At 37.9% G+C, this 17,104-nt stretch overlaps 5 protein-coding genes across 5 annotated transcripts; 2 read left to right on the forward strand and 3 right to left on the reverse strand.

Moving 5' to 3' along the window:
* Nucleotides 1–1,555: 1,555 nt before the first annotated feature.
* PHYBLDRAFT_171051 (hypothetical protein) lies at nucleotides 1,556–4,744 on the forward strand (the record flags this gene model as incomplete). The annotated part of the gene is made up of 6 exons (XM_018436488.1): nucleotides 1,556–1,706; nucleotides 1,770–1,910; nucleotides 2,050–2,214; nucleotides 2,286–2,653; nucleotides 3,317–3,566; nucleotides 3,672–4,744. 6 exons carry the CDS (start codon nucleotides 1,556–1,558, stop codon nucleotides 4,742–4,744), a joined length of 2,148 nt encoding a protein of 715 aa, XP_018289032.1.
* A 70-nt stretch (nucleotides 4,745–4,814) lies between these two features.
* Nucleotides 4,815–6,047, reverse strand: PHYBLDRAFT_73825 (hypothetical protein; the record flags this gene model as incomplete). The annotated part of the gene is made up of 5 exons (XM_018442925.1): nucleotides 4,815–4,970; nucleotides 5,026–5,232; nucleotides 5,308–5,568; nucleotides 5,627–5,906; nucleotides 5,983–6,047. The coding sequence occupies 5 exons, from the start codon at nucleotides 6,045–6,047 to the stop codon at nucleotides 4,815–4,817; spliced, it is 969 nt and encodes a 322-aa protein (XP_018289033.1).
* A 100-nt stretch (nucleotides 6,048–6,147) lies between these two features.
* PHYBLDRAFT_171053 (hypothetical protein) lies at nucleotides 6,148–7,926 on the forward strand (the record flags this gene model as incomplete). The annotated part of the gene is made up of 5 exons (XM_018436489.1): nucleotides 6,148–6,195; nucleotides 6,567–6,604; nucleotides 6,675–6,752; nucleotides 7,107–7,205; nucleotides 7,851–7,926. 5 exons carry the CDS (start codon nucleotides 6,148–6,150, stop codon nucleotides 7,924–7,926), a joined length of 339 nt encoding a protein of 112 aa, XP_018289034.1.
* Nucleotides 7,927–8,374: 448 nt separating this feature from the next.
* On the reverse strand, nucleotides 8,375–11,243 carry PHYBLDRAFT_171054 (hypothetical protein; the record flags this gene model as incomplete). The annotated part of the gene is made up of 2 exons (XM_018436490.1): nucleotides 8,375–9,336; nucleotides 10,172–11,243. 2 exons carry the CDS (start codon nucleotides 11,241–11,243, stop codon nucleotides 8,375–8,377), a joined length of 2,034 nt encoding a protein of 677 aa, XP_018289035.1.
* Nucleotides 11,244–11,668: 425 nt separating this feature from the next.
* PHYBLDRAFT_171055 (hypothetical protein) lies at nucleotides 11,669–12,910 on the reverse strand (the record flags this gene model as incomplete). Its single annotated transcript, XM_018436491.1, has 1 exon — nucleotides 11,669–12,910. One exon carries the CDS (start codon nucleotides 12,908–12,910, stop codon nucleotides 11,669–11,671), a length of 1,242 nt encoding a protein of 413 aa, XP_018289036.1.
* Between the last annotated feature and the right edge of the window lie 4,194 nt (nucleotides 12,911–17,104).

Here is a 17,104-nt window from a genome sequence, read left to right on the forward strand (position 1 = left end):
CTACCCAAATGAGACTGGCCATCTCCTTTTATTTTTAGTTTAGATCTGTATTAGTCTTAGTTTCCATTTATTGCATGAATTTCATGCATGCTTCATATTTTATCCTTATCTCCCTTTTTTGTATCCCCTAGCTTAGTTTCCCTTTCTAGTTTTTCCCATTTTCCCCCTTGGGTTTTTTTCCTTTCTATTATTCTTTTTTGTACTCTTAAAGGCGGGCAATAGCTCTATAGTGTGTGTACCCACTAGCCTTTCAATAAAAATCTTTTACCTACACCAAGAAACCAACACTGTTGTAGTGTAAGTGCTGTCAAATATTGAAGCATAAAACAAAGATGTATATTTGTTTGATGTGACGTCAACTTATTGACAGACTATTAAGTTATGGACAGTGCAAAGTTGTGACTCTATCTCCGGACACAACAAAATCCGATTTCTTGGATTTATTTTCTCTCTCCCTCTTTTTCTTTTTTTCTTGCTATTAACATTTAAATTCCCACTGGACTTTAAATGTTTTTCTCCTTTTTTCTATTTTTTCCTTGATTTTTATTTCCTTTTTAGCTTGCTTCCCTTTGCATTGCACTTGTTCCTTTACACTTCTTGATATTACTTATTTAGTATGCTTCCTGAGAGTTTATATTTTTTAGTAGTTTGATTATTTTTATTTTTTTATTATTTTTGATTATTTCCTTTTGTGATTATGCCCAAAGACCTGTACACTCTTCTAAATAATCATCATTCACTGCAAAAGACTGCTGATTTTAGTTTCTGAAAACCTGCAAAAATTTTATTACAATTTTTGTTTTTTAATTTTTTCAAATAATTTCAATTTTTTTCTGTTGTGATTTCAGATCGCTCTTTTTTAGCTATAAAATCACACTACCGTCATTTTTTTGGTCATAAAATTATAAAATTGGGTTTTTTTTTATATTATACACTTCTTTGATATAATTCTAAATTACACTGAAAAAACACTTATACAAAAGTTAATATAATATTTAATAAAAATTATATATATTCTTAAGGTTTCACTTTTTCTATTTCAAAATAAATCATTTAAATATTTTTTATGTATTATAAATGTGAATATAAGAACAAATATTTAATTAATATATTTCAAGGGAACGAGACAAAAGGTTGTGATTTTATTTTTACTGTAGCAATATTTTTGTGTGATTTTTCTCTTTGATATATGAAACTAAAATATCAGATTTTTTTATTTCATATGTTGTGAGAGGCGAATGTTTCATTTTTGGATAATTTTTTGTTATGGTCGAATCATTGTCATATCAAATATTATAATTCTAAAAAAAGACTTTAAAAAAATTGCGTACACTTTTAGTAATTTATGCAGTATTTGACTTGGTTAATGACTTAACGATATATGAGTATAATTATGATGATATGTGTAGTAGATGTATCAAAGAATTACTTGGCATACTATAGTCATGGCATGGAGCAGTATTTTATCTATTTATAATTTTTTTTTGGTATATAAAGACCTTGATCAAGATCTTTTAAAATCTATATATTTTTTTTATAATTTAAAACAATCAACATGTCCAATAATCAAAAGAAAGTCAGTTATGTTATCTGCAAATGTCCAGACTGTACAAAGTTGGATAGCTGTGGAAAGAAACAGAAAAGACAAAATGCACAACGACACTATGAGAAACATATAGTGCCTGTTGCCAAAGACAATGCAATGGGTAAATAACAAGAATAACTTGAGCTGTACATGTAAAATTAATATAAATTAATTCATAAAATAGATGTTCCTGAAGAACATTTTGACGACATGGAAGTAGATAGTATTGACAGTGACAATGACAATGATTATGATTACGAGAACGAAGGTGAAGGCGAATATGAAGACGAAAATGAAGAACAAAACATTGAATTTGATCAAGAAGGTAAGAAAATAAAATAAAATAAATGAACAAAATAATAATTGAAACTGATATATATTTTTTTTATTTTTTATTTTTTATATGATTATAATTGTAATTATATTTTTATTTCTACATCTTTACAACAATTATTCCTTTCCAGTTGACTTACCTTTGTCCCAAGAAGAGTCTATCTTTACTGCCAAAGATACATTTACAGGAGCATTTGTGGTTGATAGAGATGAGATTGAAGAAGGCAATACCGGTTTTGTTTTTGAACAAGAAGAAAACTTTGATGAGACCAGTGGGACCTCAATAGTAGAATCAGGTATGAATTAATACAATATAGACAATTAATCAATATATTAATTTAAACTAACTTAACCTTTGTCTTCATAGCTCGTCCTTCGTCTTTTGATAACATGCCCTTGTATATTCGCTTTGTTGCAGTATTCATTGTCATATTTCACTTGACCTTTTTGGTGGAAAGCGGTGGATCGATTCTCATTGAATTTTGTAATACTCTACTGTCTCTCTGTGATATGTCTGGCGCCCTTCTGCTGACGATCAATAGTTTGAAGCATAAGACAGGATTTAACATGGCAACAGACGGAATGACAGTATACATTGCATGCTCACAATGTCATTCGATTTATCCTCCGGAAACAAGTCAAAGAGTCTGTACATTTAAGAAATTCTCTCAATCCGCCATTTGCAACAACAATCTCTTTAAAGTGTCAACTGGAAATCATTCTCTTCCAGCAATGGTATATCCATTCAACTCTCTGAAGTACGCCTTGCAACAAAAATTCTCCAAGCCAGATTTCGTGTCCAAGATCAATTTGTGGAGAAATCATCAAATAATTGAAAACACCAAACTTGACATTTTCGATGGTGCAGTTTGGAGTGATATTAAAGACATCAATGGCAGACGGTTTGTTGATGATAGCCAATCTTTAATGTTGACTCTGAATATCGATTGGTTTCAGCCATTTGATGGACAAACACATTCCAGTGGTGCGATATATCTCTCTATCAACAATCTCCCACGGAGTGAACGTCTTAAGTCTGAAAATGTCATTCTTGTTGGTATGATATCTGGGCCGAAGGAAGCAAGCACTGACAGCATGAATCATTACTTGAAGCCGCTCGTTAACGAATTGTTGGAGATGTACATTGGTGTAGAAATGACAGACTCACAAAATAGAAAGATTGTTGTTTGTGCTGCATTGATGTGTGTTGCCTGTGATATCTCTGCCACTCGCAAAACCTCTGGATTTACTGGCCACATGAGCACATGCGCCTGTCACAAATGTCAACAACAATTCACGACTATAAAGAAGACCAGCAAGCTTGACTACTCTGGATTCAAGTATAGCAATTGGGTGAGACGCACGAAGACAATGAATCTGGAACACACTGTCAGCTAGGCAAATGCATTGAACAATACTGAGCAAACATGTCTAGAAAAAGAAAATGGCACTCGGTGGTCAGAGCTTCATTGGTTATCTTACTTTGACCTAGTCCGCTTTACAGTTATAGACCCGATACATAACCTCTATCTTGGAACTGCAAAGCAAATGATTCAGATATGGCGCGAGTGTAACTATATCAATGAAAAGAATCAGTTAACTATGCAAGAGCTTGCCAATGGTATTGTTGTACCTTGTGGATATGCGCGTATAACAAAGAAGATTGCTGATGGTTTTTTGTTCATGAAAGCTGACGAGTGGAAGTCGTAGTGCGTCATATACTCTCCATTTGTTCTGAAGCATGTGCTCCCAGCCAAAAATCTCGAAAACTGGATTTTGTTTGTTGACGCATGCCACTTACTCACAAAACCTTTGATCAATGACAAAGAAATAGATGAAGCCCACAGTAAACTCCAATTGTTTTGTACAAGATTTCAGACACTGTATGGAAAATCGGCTGTGACACTGAATATGCATCTACATCTTCATCTTGGCGAGTGTGTTCATGACTTTGGGCCAATTTATGCTTTCTGGTTATTCAGTTTCAAGAGATACAATGGTTTGTTGAAGAATATCGAAACAAATCAAAAAGGCGGCTTTGAATCAATGATGATGAAGAGATTTTTGGAGATAACATACATTGGCAACTTCATACAATCTTTTGTCAATCATCTTCCCCAGTTCGCAATTGACTTTCTGCATCGCATTTCAAATAGTCAAGATCAATTAGCAGCATTGCATCCATCTTCTACTGCCAGTACCTTTTCTCTGTCTGACTTTGTTGAATATTCGTTAAACTCTTGTCATTCTGCTTTGGGTTGTGAGCTGTTGCCCCCTTCAGTGTTTCCAATTAAACTCAACCAAAGGATTACAATGTGCAAGGGACATTATGAATGTTTACTGGAGTTTTACAGACACGCGTATGGCAGTCACGATCTTTTTGGCCATTATTCAAACTGCGAGTCTAACCAGATTTTTGTCAATAACCAAATTGAGAAAATAAAACAGATATCTCTTCTTGGACAGGAATACTCTTCTGGGTCTTATTTCCATGCCTATTATCTTGAGAATAACAGTGAAGATAAAGCAGCGTTTTCTGGCTGTATACTGTATTTATTTCAACATTTGATAACTATCAACAAAACTGTCATCACCCATACTTTTGCGTTTGTTGAGTGGTACTCTAGTTATTCTTTGGGGAGTTACCAGCCAATGTTAAATGAAGGCATTGAGCTCTGGAATGAACTTTCTTCTGTACTTAATTATGAATGTATTATTCCAGTACATTGTTTATATTCACCAATCGCAATTGCTAAATATAGATTTACTATAACTAGTGAATTTAAACGTTTAGTAATCCCTTTACCCCAAAAAATAGAAGCTTAAATAATATTAATAAAATACCATTTTGCACTCTTTTATCAATTTATTAGAAAATGTTTGATTTATTGTCTTATTATTTCTTTGACCATGATGGCAGCTTGTTTGCCTTGGTCTTACTAAGCTGCTTATCTCTTATTCCTTTAAATTTATGCTCGAATGGATGGGTATTATTTTTCTTATCATGAGCTGCCTCATAATCCACATCAAGTTCATCAACGAACCTATCTCCCTATATGTCAATGTAAGTATTATTACACACCATCCAAAAAAATAGTTTTTTGTACTATACCTCTTCGCTTCTCCAGCTTGGGCAGAATCTCCAAAAAAAAACTGTTTTCTGAGGACGAATCCTGTTTCTCTTCTTCTCTTTCGTCATCACTCTCAAGGTCTGACACGTAATCAGCATGGAGAATACTGTCAACATTCTCTCCAAAGCTGTTCACAAAGTGTGCCCGATTGGCTTTCAAGGCAGATTGTCTTCTTTCACACGACTATATATAAATATATAATATTTCTAATTTAATATCACATCTAGTATATTGTGTGCATGTGTTTTTTATCTTTACACATTGCTGACAAAGACAGGCCCGTCGATTCTCTTCCTGCTTCTTTTCTTCTGTTTTTTTTTCTTGCAACTTTCTGTTGCCAATGTGCCGCACAATCTTAGTTCGAAGAGTTGGCAAATCCACCTTTTTCCCCTCTTCTTGATGATGAAGGTAATCGGTAACAGACTTCAGAACGAGTCTGTTTCCCTCACTGTTTTTATTTTCATTGGTATTGTATTGGTCATACAATTTCTCTTCACTCAAATAATCGCGCAACAATTGCTATAATATAAATGTATATTAAATTCTATCTATATAAAAACATATTATGATTACTTACATCCAATGTTGGTTGACGTCCAGGCGACATGTCTTGCTCAACTGCATTACTTGCAGTGGCTTGGGCTTTCTCAGAAGATGTGTTCTTCAAAACAGTGTTTAAGACACCATTCATGATATCAAGTTTCTCGTACACATCATGGATGTTACGAGTTCTACCTGACGAATCACCTTCAAGATTCAACCGAGCTCTCTTTGGTGCTAGTGGTCTTTGATTGCTCACTGTTCCCTGTGAGTGTTGCAACATTATCGTCCTTATATCATTGGTATTTCTTGGTGGGCTTTTTTTTTGATTTTTATAAAAAACAAAAATAAAATTAATATAAGAAAATTGAAGACTGCCTGGTTTTAATCTACCTTCCCACAGAAGGTTCTTCACCAAAAGCATTGTTAACTGAATTGTTATTGAGATTTCTTGACATTGTGAATAATAAGAATAGCTTGTTTTTTTTTAAATCCAAAGGGTCTATTTATATTATGTTTAATTTGGGCTTTAAGTTTTATTCTTTCTCAGAGAATACCATGATCTATTACGTAACAAGAACAGCTTTGAATGTTTCCACTCTTGTTGTGAGTATTTTATGTGTTTCTTTAATTTAATTTTCAATCCATGTTTTATTCTTATATTATGTATTAGTATTTGAATAATATGATTTTATACTATACTCTGTTTTTCATATGTATTAGCTGCTGGCATAGTGCAACTGCGTTTTCTTTCAATTCTAAGTTACAGACAAAAATTATTTTTTGATTTATTTATTTTTTAAAAAAAACCCCAAATTCGTATTTAATAGAATAACCGCGCCCCTCTTTTTTATTTTCTCTTTCTTTAACCTGCTCTTCTCGTTTTGTCTCTTTTTATATGTCTTGGTAAGCTTACTCTTAAGATCTCAACTTTTATTAATACTTTTGGCTTTTAGAATCATCTTAATATATATTAGATAAACAATACACTCAATAAGCATTCAAAACAGTACAGGTAATAAACAATCTCCTAACCAAAATGAAACACCTTGCTGACTAAATATCTTTTATTTTTAAAATGATAGGGCTTCTACCCATTTTGTAATAAAAGATGTTTTGCTCTTGACACTATATACTTTCTGGTATTTTCAGTCTATGAAAAGGTAATATATATATAACTCAACTTAAATAATGTAACTTATCAATTCTTCTTCTCAGATAAATATGTCACGTCTTTTTTTCAAGTCATACTGATTTGCCCCCTTTTGCAAATGCGTGTCTATAATACGTAAGTAATTCAAGTGTCTTTACAATCAAAGCATAAATATTAATAAAGTTGTTTATTTTATTTCTTGCTTTTTATTTAAAAGAAAATATCAATCAAATGGATTTTTATTCTATCACAAGATTTGTTATGAACCTCTATAAATAATCTAGTAAGTATGTTATTTCATTTTATTTCATAAAGAAACCTGTATTAATACTTCTGTATCTTTTTTTGCTCTAAGCTAATGTAGTTCCAAACAAACGTATTCTCCAAGAAAATACCAAGGATTTCATTTTCAGTTAAAGAAGTGTAAAACCAAAAAACGTGCCGAATACATGAAACCGATATGGTAGGGAAGTATAGTATAAGTTAGGTCGTCCAATGCATTCAAGCCGTCCAATAAATGAAAGTATAACATGTATACAAGTCGTACTATTCGGATACACACTTTTAAAGAAGTATTAGTGGTCTATATGAAATAGCTAAATATATTTTCCAACCATTCAAAAATCAATAAAAACCATTTTTTCCATGAGATTCTATTTCAAATGCGTCATCTCTTGATGATGTCAACAAGATCTATTTAAATTTTTTTTTACAATCATTCATTTGAATGCTGGTTCCTGTCAGATTTCAGACTGATTCTAGGTCGATTTTAGTGAGGTCTATCCAATAATATCATGTAATTAAAGCAAATAAAATTTTTTAAGAGGTAGAGAGTTCAAAGCCAATTCCATAACAAGTAGGGTTTAGGTACGGTTTGAAGTTATGGGTGAATATATAACCAGAATTACAGACAATTATAACATTTCAAGAAAAGGGGGGATTATAACTCTCAATTTATCTATTGATTTTAGTATCTATAATCTCATCATTTGGTTAACTAAATGAACCAATTTTTGTAACAAATACCAAACTATAATTGAACATAAACCACCGATTTTTGGAGGATTTAAACAAAAATTAAGCTACTTAAATCGGTTGTCTTTTGCAGTGTGGAGATGCTGACAATCTTGAGTGATTTCGGCGCAGATATGAAGATGATTGCAATGATGATTCCAACAATTTGAAAAAAAGTCAATTAAAAAAAATGAAAATTGGTAGATATATAAAAACAATTATGGGGATCAATCCTGCTGCAAAAAACAGATAGGTTTGATATAGTAGTTATAGAGAAAAAGAGGTAAAAGTAAAACTGTGCTGGGTTTGCCTTCAAACAATAATTTGGTTGTGGAAAAGAGTGTGTGGTTTCTTGGTGTAGGTAAAAGATTTTTATTGAAAGGCTAGTGGGCACACGCACTATAGAGCTATTGCCTGCCTTTAAGAGTACAAAAAAGAATAATAGAAAGGAAAAAAACCCAAGGGGGAAAATGGGAAAAACTAGAAAGGGAAACTAAGCTAGGGGATACAAAAAAAGGGAGATAAGGATAAAATATGAAGCATGCATGAAATTCATGCAATAAATGGAAACTAAGACTAATACAGATCTAAACTAAAAATAAAAGGAGATGACCAGTCTCATTTGGGTAGCCAGTTCAAGAAGAGTTGTCCTCTGTCTGTTGCAGCATGATCAGCAAGATCAACCCCAGGGAGACAGATCTGTTCTATGTCCAACATTATTCTACAAAGAATTGGCCAAGTAAAGATCCAGAAGGCATTGTTCTTGTTGTTTTTAGGTTTCTTCAGAGGCAGCATATTGAGTACATAATCAATTGGATTGGGTTGTACTGTAGAATAGAGATGGAGACGAATTGCAGCTCCAGTGCACTCAATGACATGATGACGGCTGGTGGTATGCAATCCACAGGAACAAGGTTGAGGACGTCCAGGAAGCCACCCCATACGCCAACGTATGAATCTACTACGTTCATAGTTAGTCATGGGAAGCCAGAGAATAGGGTCAACACCAAGAGAAGGACGGCAAGCAGAGAGAAGTATTTGTTGAGAGCGTTGCAAGAAGAGGCCCTGGTTCAAAAATGAACGAATGGCATGCTTGCAAGCTTTAGAATCAGCATTCTGACGATTGGAGAGAGACAACCAAATGGGATTAGCTAAAAGCTTAAACCATTGGTGTGCTGGGTTTGTAAGAACAGGTCGAAGAAGAGTAAACAGAGCCTCATCAGGCAACCAGAAAGCACGATATACAAACTTGAAACCAAGAGTCAAGATCCTCTCCCTCATGCTAGGAAGATTCCCAAGGTGACGGAAAACAGATGTAGAAGATGTGGAGTGACCTCCAAAAATCATGCGTAAGCATGTGTTCTGGGCCTTTTCAAGCACAGCAACTTGTTTGATGTTGAAGCAGGATATTGCCAGGCCATACTCAAATTGTGGACGAATAAACTGGCGATACAAACGAATTGAGAGTAGACGTGACAACCCAGTGTGATTGACACCAAGTGATTGAAGAGCACGCATGCTGTTGATAGCAGAGACACAATTACGAGAGATGAGAAGAGATGGATCAATAGTCCCCTTTGCTGAGAAGGGAACACCAAGGTAAGGAAACGAATGAGCATGAGGAATAGGCACATTGTAGAGAGAGAATGACAAAGGAGAAAGAGAACAAGAATGGTGAAGGATCATGCACTTGGTGGGACTCCAACGATATCCTAGCTCTTGAGAATGTTGTTCAGCAGAATTCAGAATGACAGGCATAGCTTCTGGTGTAGCAATGATGGCAACATCGTCAGCAAAAAGTAGTGAATTGACTAATTGATCATTGAGTCTTGTGGGCAGCAGTCTGATTAAATACTGTGTTACAAAGTTCCCCTGCAGCACAAAGAGCAACTGGTAGAGAATTTATGTACACAGAATAAAGGTGGGGAGAAAGCACAGATCCTTGCATAACGCCAGTCAATGGTTGGAATGATCTGGATGTTGCACCAGAAAGCAACACCTCAACTTGAACATTGTCAAAAAGACTTTGTAACAAAGCTAACATAGCATCAGAGGCAAGAGAACGTAACGATGTCCATACTACAGAATGATCAACAGTGTCATATGCAGACTTGATATCAAGAAAAGCCAAGACTGGTGGTGCTTTGAATAGAGCTGTGTGACGACGGACCATCTCATGGAGACAAAGAACTTGATCAAGGGAGCTACGTTGACGTTGGAATCCACCCTGTGCAATGTCAATTGTTGGAGACACATCTTCAAGAGGAAACTGTAGACAATATTCCATGGCTTTTCTCAGGATAGACGTTAAGCTAATGGGACGATAGTTAGCAGGGTCATGAGTATCACCCTTTTTAAAGATGGGGACAATTTGTGCAGTACGCCATGCAAGAGGTGCAGAACCCCATTGCTAACAAAGCTGGAACAAAAGACAAAGAACAGGAGAGACTTGCTTAACAATTGGGTGAAGCATTTCAGCACGAAGATGGTCAACACCAGGAGCCTTGCGTGTAGGAAGCTTGAGAATTGCACTCTCTACAGAAAGATGAGTAAAAGGACATGATTCATCAATTGCAATTGGTGATGAAATCATCACTGTCTGGTCTGGAGGGCGGCGTGCAGGAAGAAATTGACCTGAGAAAATCTGTTGAAGATGATCAGCCATTTTGTTAGCATCTACTTGAGGTCCACCTGGATCCACAAAGACAGGACTGGTTTGACGATGGCTTTTAATACGTTTCATTGTTGCTGTGGTCTTTGCAAAGTCTTGTGTTGCCAATTTGTTGCAGAATTCTTTCCATGTTTCACGTCGACGACGCTGGACTGATAACCTAACAGCATGACATGCATCCTGATGGCGCATCCAGCATATAGCCTTCTGCAAACCACTAGAATGACGCCAGCGTTGGTAGCTGCGTTCTCTCAGATCCATTGCTTCTTGAAGGTCCACTGGCCAGAACCAGTACTTTTGCATGGTACGTGGTGTACGACGACCAACAGCAGTGTCCAGAGCATCATAGATAGCTTGAGCAAAAGCAGAGCACAGAGAATCTACAGGAGGAGGAGAAGAAGAAGAAAGGAAAGCACTGAACTGCTCTGTCAGATTGTCCAATGACGCAGAAGCTGTATCAATGTAGATCTTGAGAGTGTCAGGCTGAGCAAGCTTGGAAAGATTCCAAAGTAGGCGCGGATGATTAGTAGGGGGAGGGGGAGGTGAAACATAGGGAGTGAAAGTGAGGTTGACCATTTTGTGATCAGAGCCTAAAGAAAGATCAGAACGAATTTGCATAGAAGGATTGAGAAGGGGGGACGTAGAAAGAAATAAATCAATGACACTGGAACGTGAGGTACCAGAGCCACCAGAAAGAAAGGTAGGAATACCAAATGCAAGTAATTCATTCCAACAAGTGAGACCAGTTGCCTGGATCCACTGAAGAAAAGAAGTTCCTCGCGAAGTGATAGCATGGTCACCAAGAAAGGATCCCATACGTGAATTAAAATCACCACAAAAAATAGTGTTAGAAGAAGGAATAGAAGAAGAAGAGAGGGGGAGGTCATAAAGAATAGAAATTGCATCGTCATTAGAAAGAGAAGGGGGAAGATAAATGCAATGAATAAGACAATCAAATACAATACAAGAAAGAACATAAGGAGAAGAAGAAGGAACAATAGAAATGGGGTAAGGGAAAGAAGGATTTACAAGAAGAGAAATACCCATGCAGCCACGGCTAGCATTGGGGACAGACTGACCATAGGTATGGTACTGCTGCCAAGAAGTAGGATAACGATGGGGGGACAAAAGCCACGTTTCAGTGATAAAAAGAAGGGAAGTAAGTGGAGCATATGAAAGGATTGTAGGTATGGTCTGTTTTGCAAGACCATTTGCATTCCATAATGTAATTGTTACTGGATTCATAGATCAGAGAATGAAGGGATGGTGATGCTGGCAGTATGTATAGAGATGTCCAAGTCTTTTTTGGTGGGTCGTGGGGGAACAATCTCAGCTAGTTGGTCATCACTAATCCATCCCTGAGAGCAAAAGGAACGTGCAACAGCAAACTTGACAGGAGCCCTAATGAATTCAATGGCACGTAGCATACGATCATTGTGAACATGTATAGCTTTTGTTGCCCTATCATCAAGTGAAAGAGAGGCCAGAGCTGGGTCACGGAGGTGAACAGGGTCCAGAGAATCAAAGTTATCCAAAGTAGTAACACCATAACTCGCCAAGATAGTCTTGAGCTCAGGAGCATACTCATTATGTACAAGCATTCCCATCACCTTACGATCAGGATAGTGGAGATCCAGCACACGTGCATTGCCTATCTTTAATTTCCTAAGACGTTGACGTTGAGTACTAATGGGAAGACAGATAGCATTAGGTACATAAACAATTTGAAACCCCTGATCAGCATTTTCTTTAATTGTCATGCCACGAACAACAGCAGCAATGGCCCTAGCAGTTGGAGCCCTTTTACGTGGTGTTTTAGAAACGAAAGTCTTGGTGGGTTCAGTGGAATGATGGGTCTGGGATGCAGGAAGTGATGGAAAATCAGCCTGAGAAACAACTGGAACAGAGGCAGCAATAGTAGCATATTTGGATGCTGCAGCACCAACAGAAAAATCAACATTCTCCTTTGTCAAACGTGCAATAGTGGCGTTTGCAGTAGCAAGAGCCTTACGCAACTCAATGTTCTCTTTTTGAACAGCCTCCAATGCAGAAAGACGTTCATCATAAGCCTGGAAACGGTCCCAAATATCCTGAAGAGTGGGCATTACAGTTGGAAGAACAGGTGCAATGTCAGATTCAATTTCATGGATATCTGCCATGGAAATACTATGACCCAAGATGGAAACAGAAGGGGACACAACAGGCTCACTTGCAGAATGAACTTCAGGAATTTTGTGTTGGACTGCATTGATCAAAGATTGCATGGATGAAGCAGTAAATGTTGCACCACATTTGCATTTAAACTGTGGGCTACCAGTACGAGAAGTAGACCCATTAGAAACAATTTTGCCTGTAGTCTGGCAATGTGAACAGGACAAAACATTGTGCAATTTTTTAAAGTCTGCCTTGAGGCCAGACAAAATGAGAGCAGTGGGAGTAGGGTGGCCAGTGGAATTAATCACCTGTTTTTGGGAACCAATCATTGTTGGAGGAGCTTGAAAAAAAATTTCGTGGGAACCAGGAGCAGGCAAAGCAGAAAAAGAAAGGTCTGAAACTGGGACAAAAAAGTGCGAAGTTGATGGTAAAACACCAGGACCACCTTCAGAGAAGGAGAAAAGAGCTGGAGACGATAACAGAGGTACAGGCAATCGAGATGTAGTTGGAGATGCTGACAATCTTGAGTGATTTCGGCGCAGATGTGAAGATGATTGCAATGATGATTCCAACAATTTGAAAAAAAGTCAATTAAAAAAAATGAAAATTGGTAGATATATAAAAACAACTATGACAATCAATCCTGCTGCAAAAAACAGATAGGTTTGATATAGTAGTTATAGAGAAAAAGAGGTAAAAGTAAAACTGTGCGGGGTTTGAATTCAAAAAATAATTTGGTTGTGGAAGAGAGTGTGTGGGTTTCTTGGTGTAGGTAAAAGATTTTTATTGAAAGGCTAGTGGGCACACGCACTATAGAGCTATTGCCCGCCTTTAAGAGTACAAAAAAGAATAATAGAAAGGAAAAAAACCCAAGGGGGAAAATGGGAAAAACTAGAAAGGGAAACTAAGCTAGGGGATACAAAAAAAGGGAGATAAGGATAAAATATGAAGCATGCATGAAATTCATGCAATAAATGGAAACTAAGACTAATACAGATCTAGACTAAAAATAAAAGGAGATGGCCAGTCTCATTTGGGTAGCCAGTTCAAGAAGAGTTGTCCTCTGTCTGTTGCAGCATGATCAGCAAGATCAACCCCAGGGAGACAGATCTGTTCTATGTCCAACATTATTCTACAAAGAATTGGCCAAGTAAAGATCCAGAAGGCATTGTTCTTGTTGTTTTTAGGTTTCTTCAGAGGCAGCATATTGAGTACATAATCAATTGGATTGGGTTGTACTGTAGAATAGAGATGGAGACGAATTGCAGCTCCAGTGCACTCAATGACATGATGACGGCTGGTGGTATGCAATCCACAGGAACAAGGTTGAGGACGTCCAGGAAGCCACCCCATACGCCAACGTATGAATCTACTACGTTCATAGTTAGTCATGGGAAGCCAGAGAATAGGGTCAACACCAAGAGAAGGACGGCAAGCAGAGAGAAGTATTTGTTGAGAGCGTTGCAAGGAGAGGCCCTGGTTCAAAAATGAACGAATGGCATGCTTGCAAGCTTTAGAATCAGCATTCTGACGATTGGAGAGAGACAACCAAATGGGATTAGCTAAAAGCTTAAACCATTGGTGTGCTGGGTTTGTAAGAACAGGTCGAAGAAGAGTAAACAGAGCCTCATCAGGCAACCAGAAAGCACGATATACAAACTTGAAACCAAGAGTCAAGATCCTCTCCCTCATGCTAGGAAGATTCCCAAGGTGACGGAAAACAGATGTAGAAGATGTGGAGTGACCTCCAAAAATCATGCGTAAGCATGTGTTCTGGGCCTTTTCAAGCACAGCAACTTGTTTGATGTTGAAGCAGGATATTGCCAGGCCATACTCAAATTGTGGACGAATAAACTGGCGATACAAACGAATTGAGAGTAGACGTGACAACCCAGTGTGATTGACACCAAGTGATTGAAGAGCACGCATGCTGTTGATAGCAGAGACACAATTACGAGAGATGAGAAGAGATGGATCAATAGTCCCCTTTGCTGAGAAGGGAACACCAAGGTAAGGAAACGAATGAGCATGAGGAATAGGCACATTGTAGAGAGAGAATGACAAAGGAGAAAGAGAACAAGAATGGTGAAGGATCATGCACTTGGTGGGACTCCAACGATATCCTAGCTCTTGAGAATGTTGTTCAGCAGAATTCAGAATGACAGGCATAGCTTCTGGTGTAGCAATGATGGCAACATCGTCAGCAAAAAGTAGTGAATTGACTAATTGATCATTGAGTCTTGTGGCAGCAGTCTGATTAAATACTGTGTTACAAAGTTCCCCTGCAGCACGAAGAGCAACTGGTAGAGAATTTATGTACACGGAATAAAGGTGGGGAGAAAGCACAGATCCTTGCATAACGCCAGTCAATGGTTGGAATGATCTGGATGTTGCACCAGAAAGCAACACCTCAACTTGAACGTTGTCAAAAAGACTTTGTAACAAAGCTAACATAGCATCAGAGGCAAGAGGACGTAACGATGTCCATACTACAGAACGATCAACAGTGTCATATGCAGACTTGATATCAAGAAAAGCCAAGACTGGTGGTGCTTTGAATAGAGCTGTGTGACGACGGACCATCTCATGGAGACAAAGAACTTGATCAAGGGAGCTACGTTGACGTTGGAATCCACCCTGTGCAATGTCAATTGTTGGAGACACATCTTCAAGAGGAAACTGTAGACAATATTCCATGGCTTTTCTCAGGATAGACGTTAAGCTAATGGGACGATAGTTAGCAGGGTCATGAGTATCACCCTTTTTAAAGATGGGGACAACTTGTGCAGTACGCCATGCGAGAGGTGCAGAACCCCATTGCCAACAAAGCTGGAACAAAAGACAAAGAACAGGAGAGACTTGCTTAACAATTGGGTGAAGCATTTCAGCACGAAGATGGTCAACACCAGGAGCCTTGCGTGTAGGAAGCTTGAGAATTGCACTCTCTACAGAAAGATGAGTAAAAGGACATGATTCATCAATTGCAATTGGTGATGAAATCATCACTGTCTGGTCTGGAGGGCGGCGTGCAGGAAGAAATTGACCTGAGAAAATCTGTTGAAGATGATCAGCCATTTTGTTAGCAGCTACTTGAGGTCCACCCGGATCCACAAAGACAGGACTGGTTTGACGATGGCTTTTAATACGTTTCATTGTTGCTGTGGTCTTTGCAAAGTCTTGTGTTGCCAATTTGTTGCAGAATTCTTTCCATGTTTCACGTCGACGACGCTGGACTGACAACCTAACAGCATGACATGCATCCTGATGGCGCATCCAGCATATAGCCTTCTGCAAACCACTAGAATGACGCCAGCGTTGGTAGCTGCGTTCTCTCAGATCCATTGCTTGTTGAAGGTCCACTGACCAGAACCAGTACTTTTGCATGGTACGTGGTGTACGACGACCAACAGCAGTGTCCAGAGCATCATAGATAGCTTGAGCAAAAGCAGAGCACAGAGAATCTACAGGAGGAGGAGAAGAAGAAGAAAGGAAAGCACTGAACTGCTCTGTCAGATTGTCCAATGACCCAGAAGCTGTATCAATGTAGATCTTGAGAGTGTCAGGCTGAGCAAGCCCGGAAAGATTCCAAAGTAGGCGCGGATGGTTAGTAGGGGGAGGGGGAGGTGAAACATAGGGAGTGAAAGTGAGGTTGACCATTTTGTGATCAGAGCCTAAAGAAAGATCAGAACGAATTTGCATAGAAGGATTGAGAAGGGGGGATGTAGAAAGAAATAAATCAATGACACTGGAACGTGAGGTACCAGAGCCACCAGAAAGAAAGGTAGGAATACCAAATGCAAGTAATTCATTCCAACAAGTGAGACCAGTTGCCTGAATCCACTGAAGAAAAGAAGTTCCTCGCGAAGTGATAGCATGGTCACCAAGAAAGGATCCCATACGTGAATTAAAATCACCACAAAAAATAGTGTTAGAAGAAGGAATAGAAGAAGAATAGAGGGGGAGGTCATAAAGAATAGAAATTGCATCGTCATCAGAAAGAGAAGGGGGAAGATAAATGCAATGAATAAGAAAATCAAATACAATACAAGAAAGAACATAAGGAGAAGAAGAAGGAACAATAGAAATGGGGTAAGGGAAAGAAGGATTTACAAGAAGAGAAATACCCATGCAGCCACGGCTAGCATTGGGGACAGACTGACCATAGGTATGGTACTGCTGCCAAGAAGTAGGATAACGATGGGGGGACAAAAGCCACGTTTCAGTGATAAAAAGAAGGGAAGTAAGTGGAGCGTATGAAAGGATTGTAGGTATGGTCTGTTTTGCAAGACCATTTGCATTCCATAATGTAATTGTTACTGAATTCATAGATCAGAGAATGAAGGGATGGTGATGCTGGCAGTATGTATAGAGATGTCCAAGTCTTTTTTGGTGGGTCGTGGGGGAACAATCTCAGCTAGTTGGTCATCACTAATCCATCCCTGAGAGCAAAAGGAACGTGCAACAGCAAACTTGACAGGAGCCCTAATGAATTCAATGGCACGTAGCATACGATCATTGTGAAC

This window comes from Phycomyces blakesleeanus (genome assembly GCF_001638985.1).
Source record: "Phycomyces blakesleeanus NRRL 1555(-) unplaced genomic scaffold PHYBLscaffold_17, whole genome shotgun sequence".
NCBI lineage: Eukaryota > Fungi > Mucoromycota > Mucoromycetes > Mucorales > Phycomycetaceae > Phycomyces > Phycomyces blakesleeanus.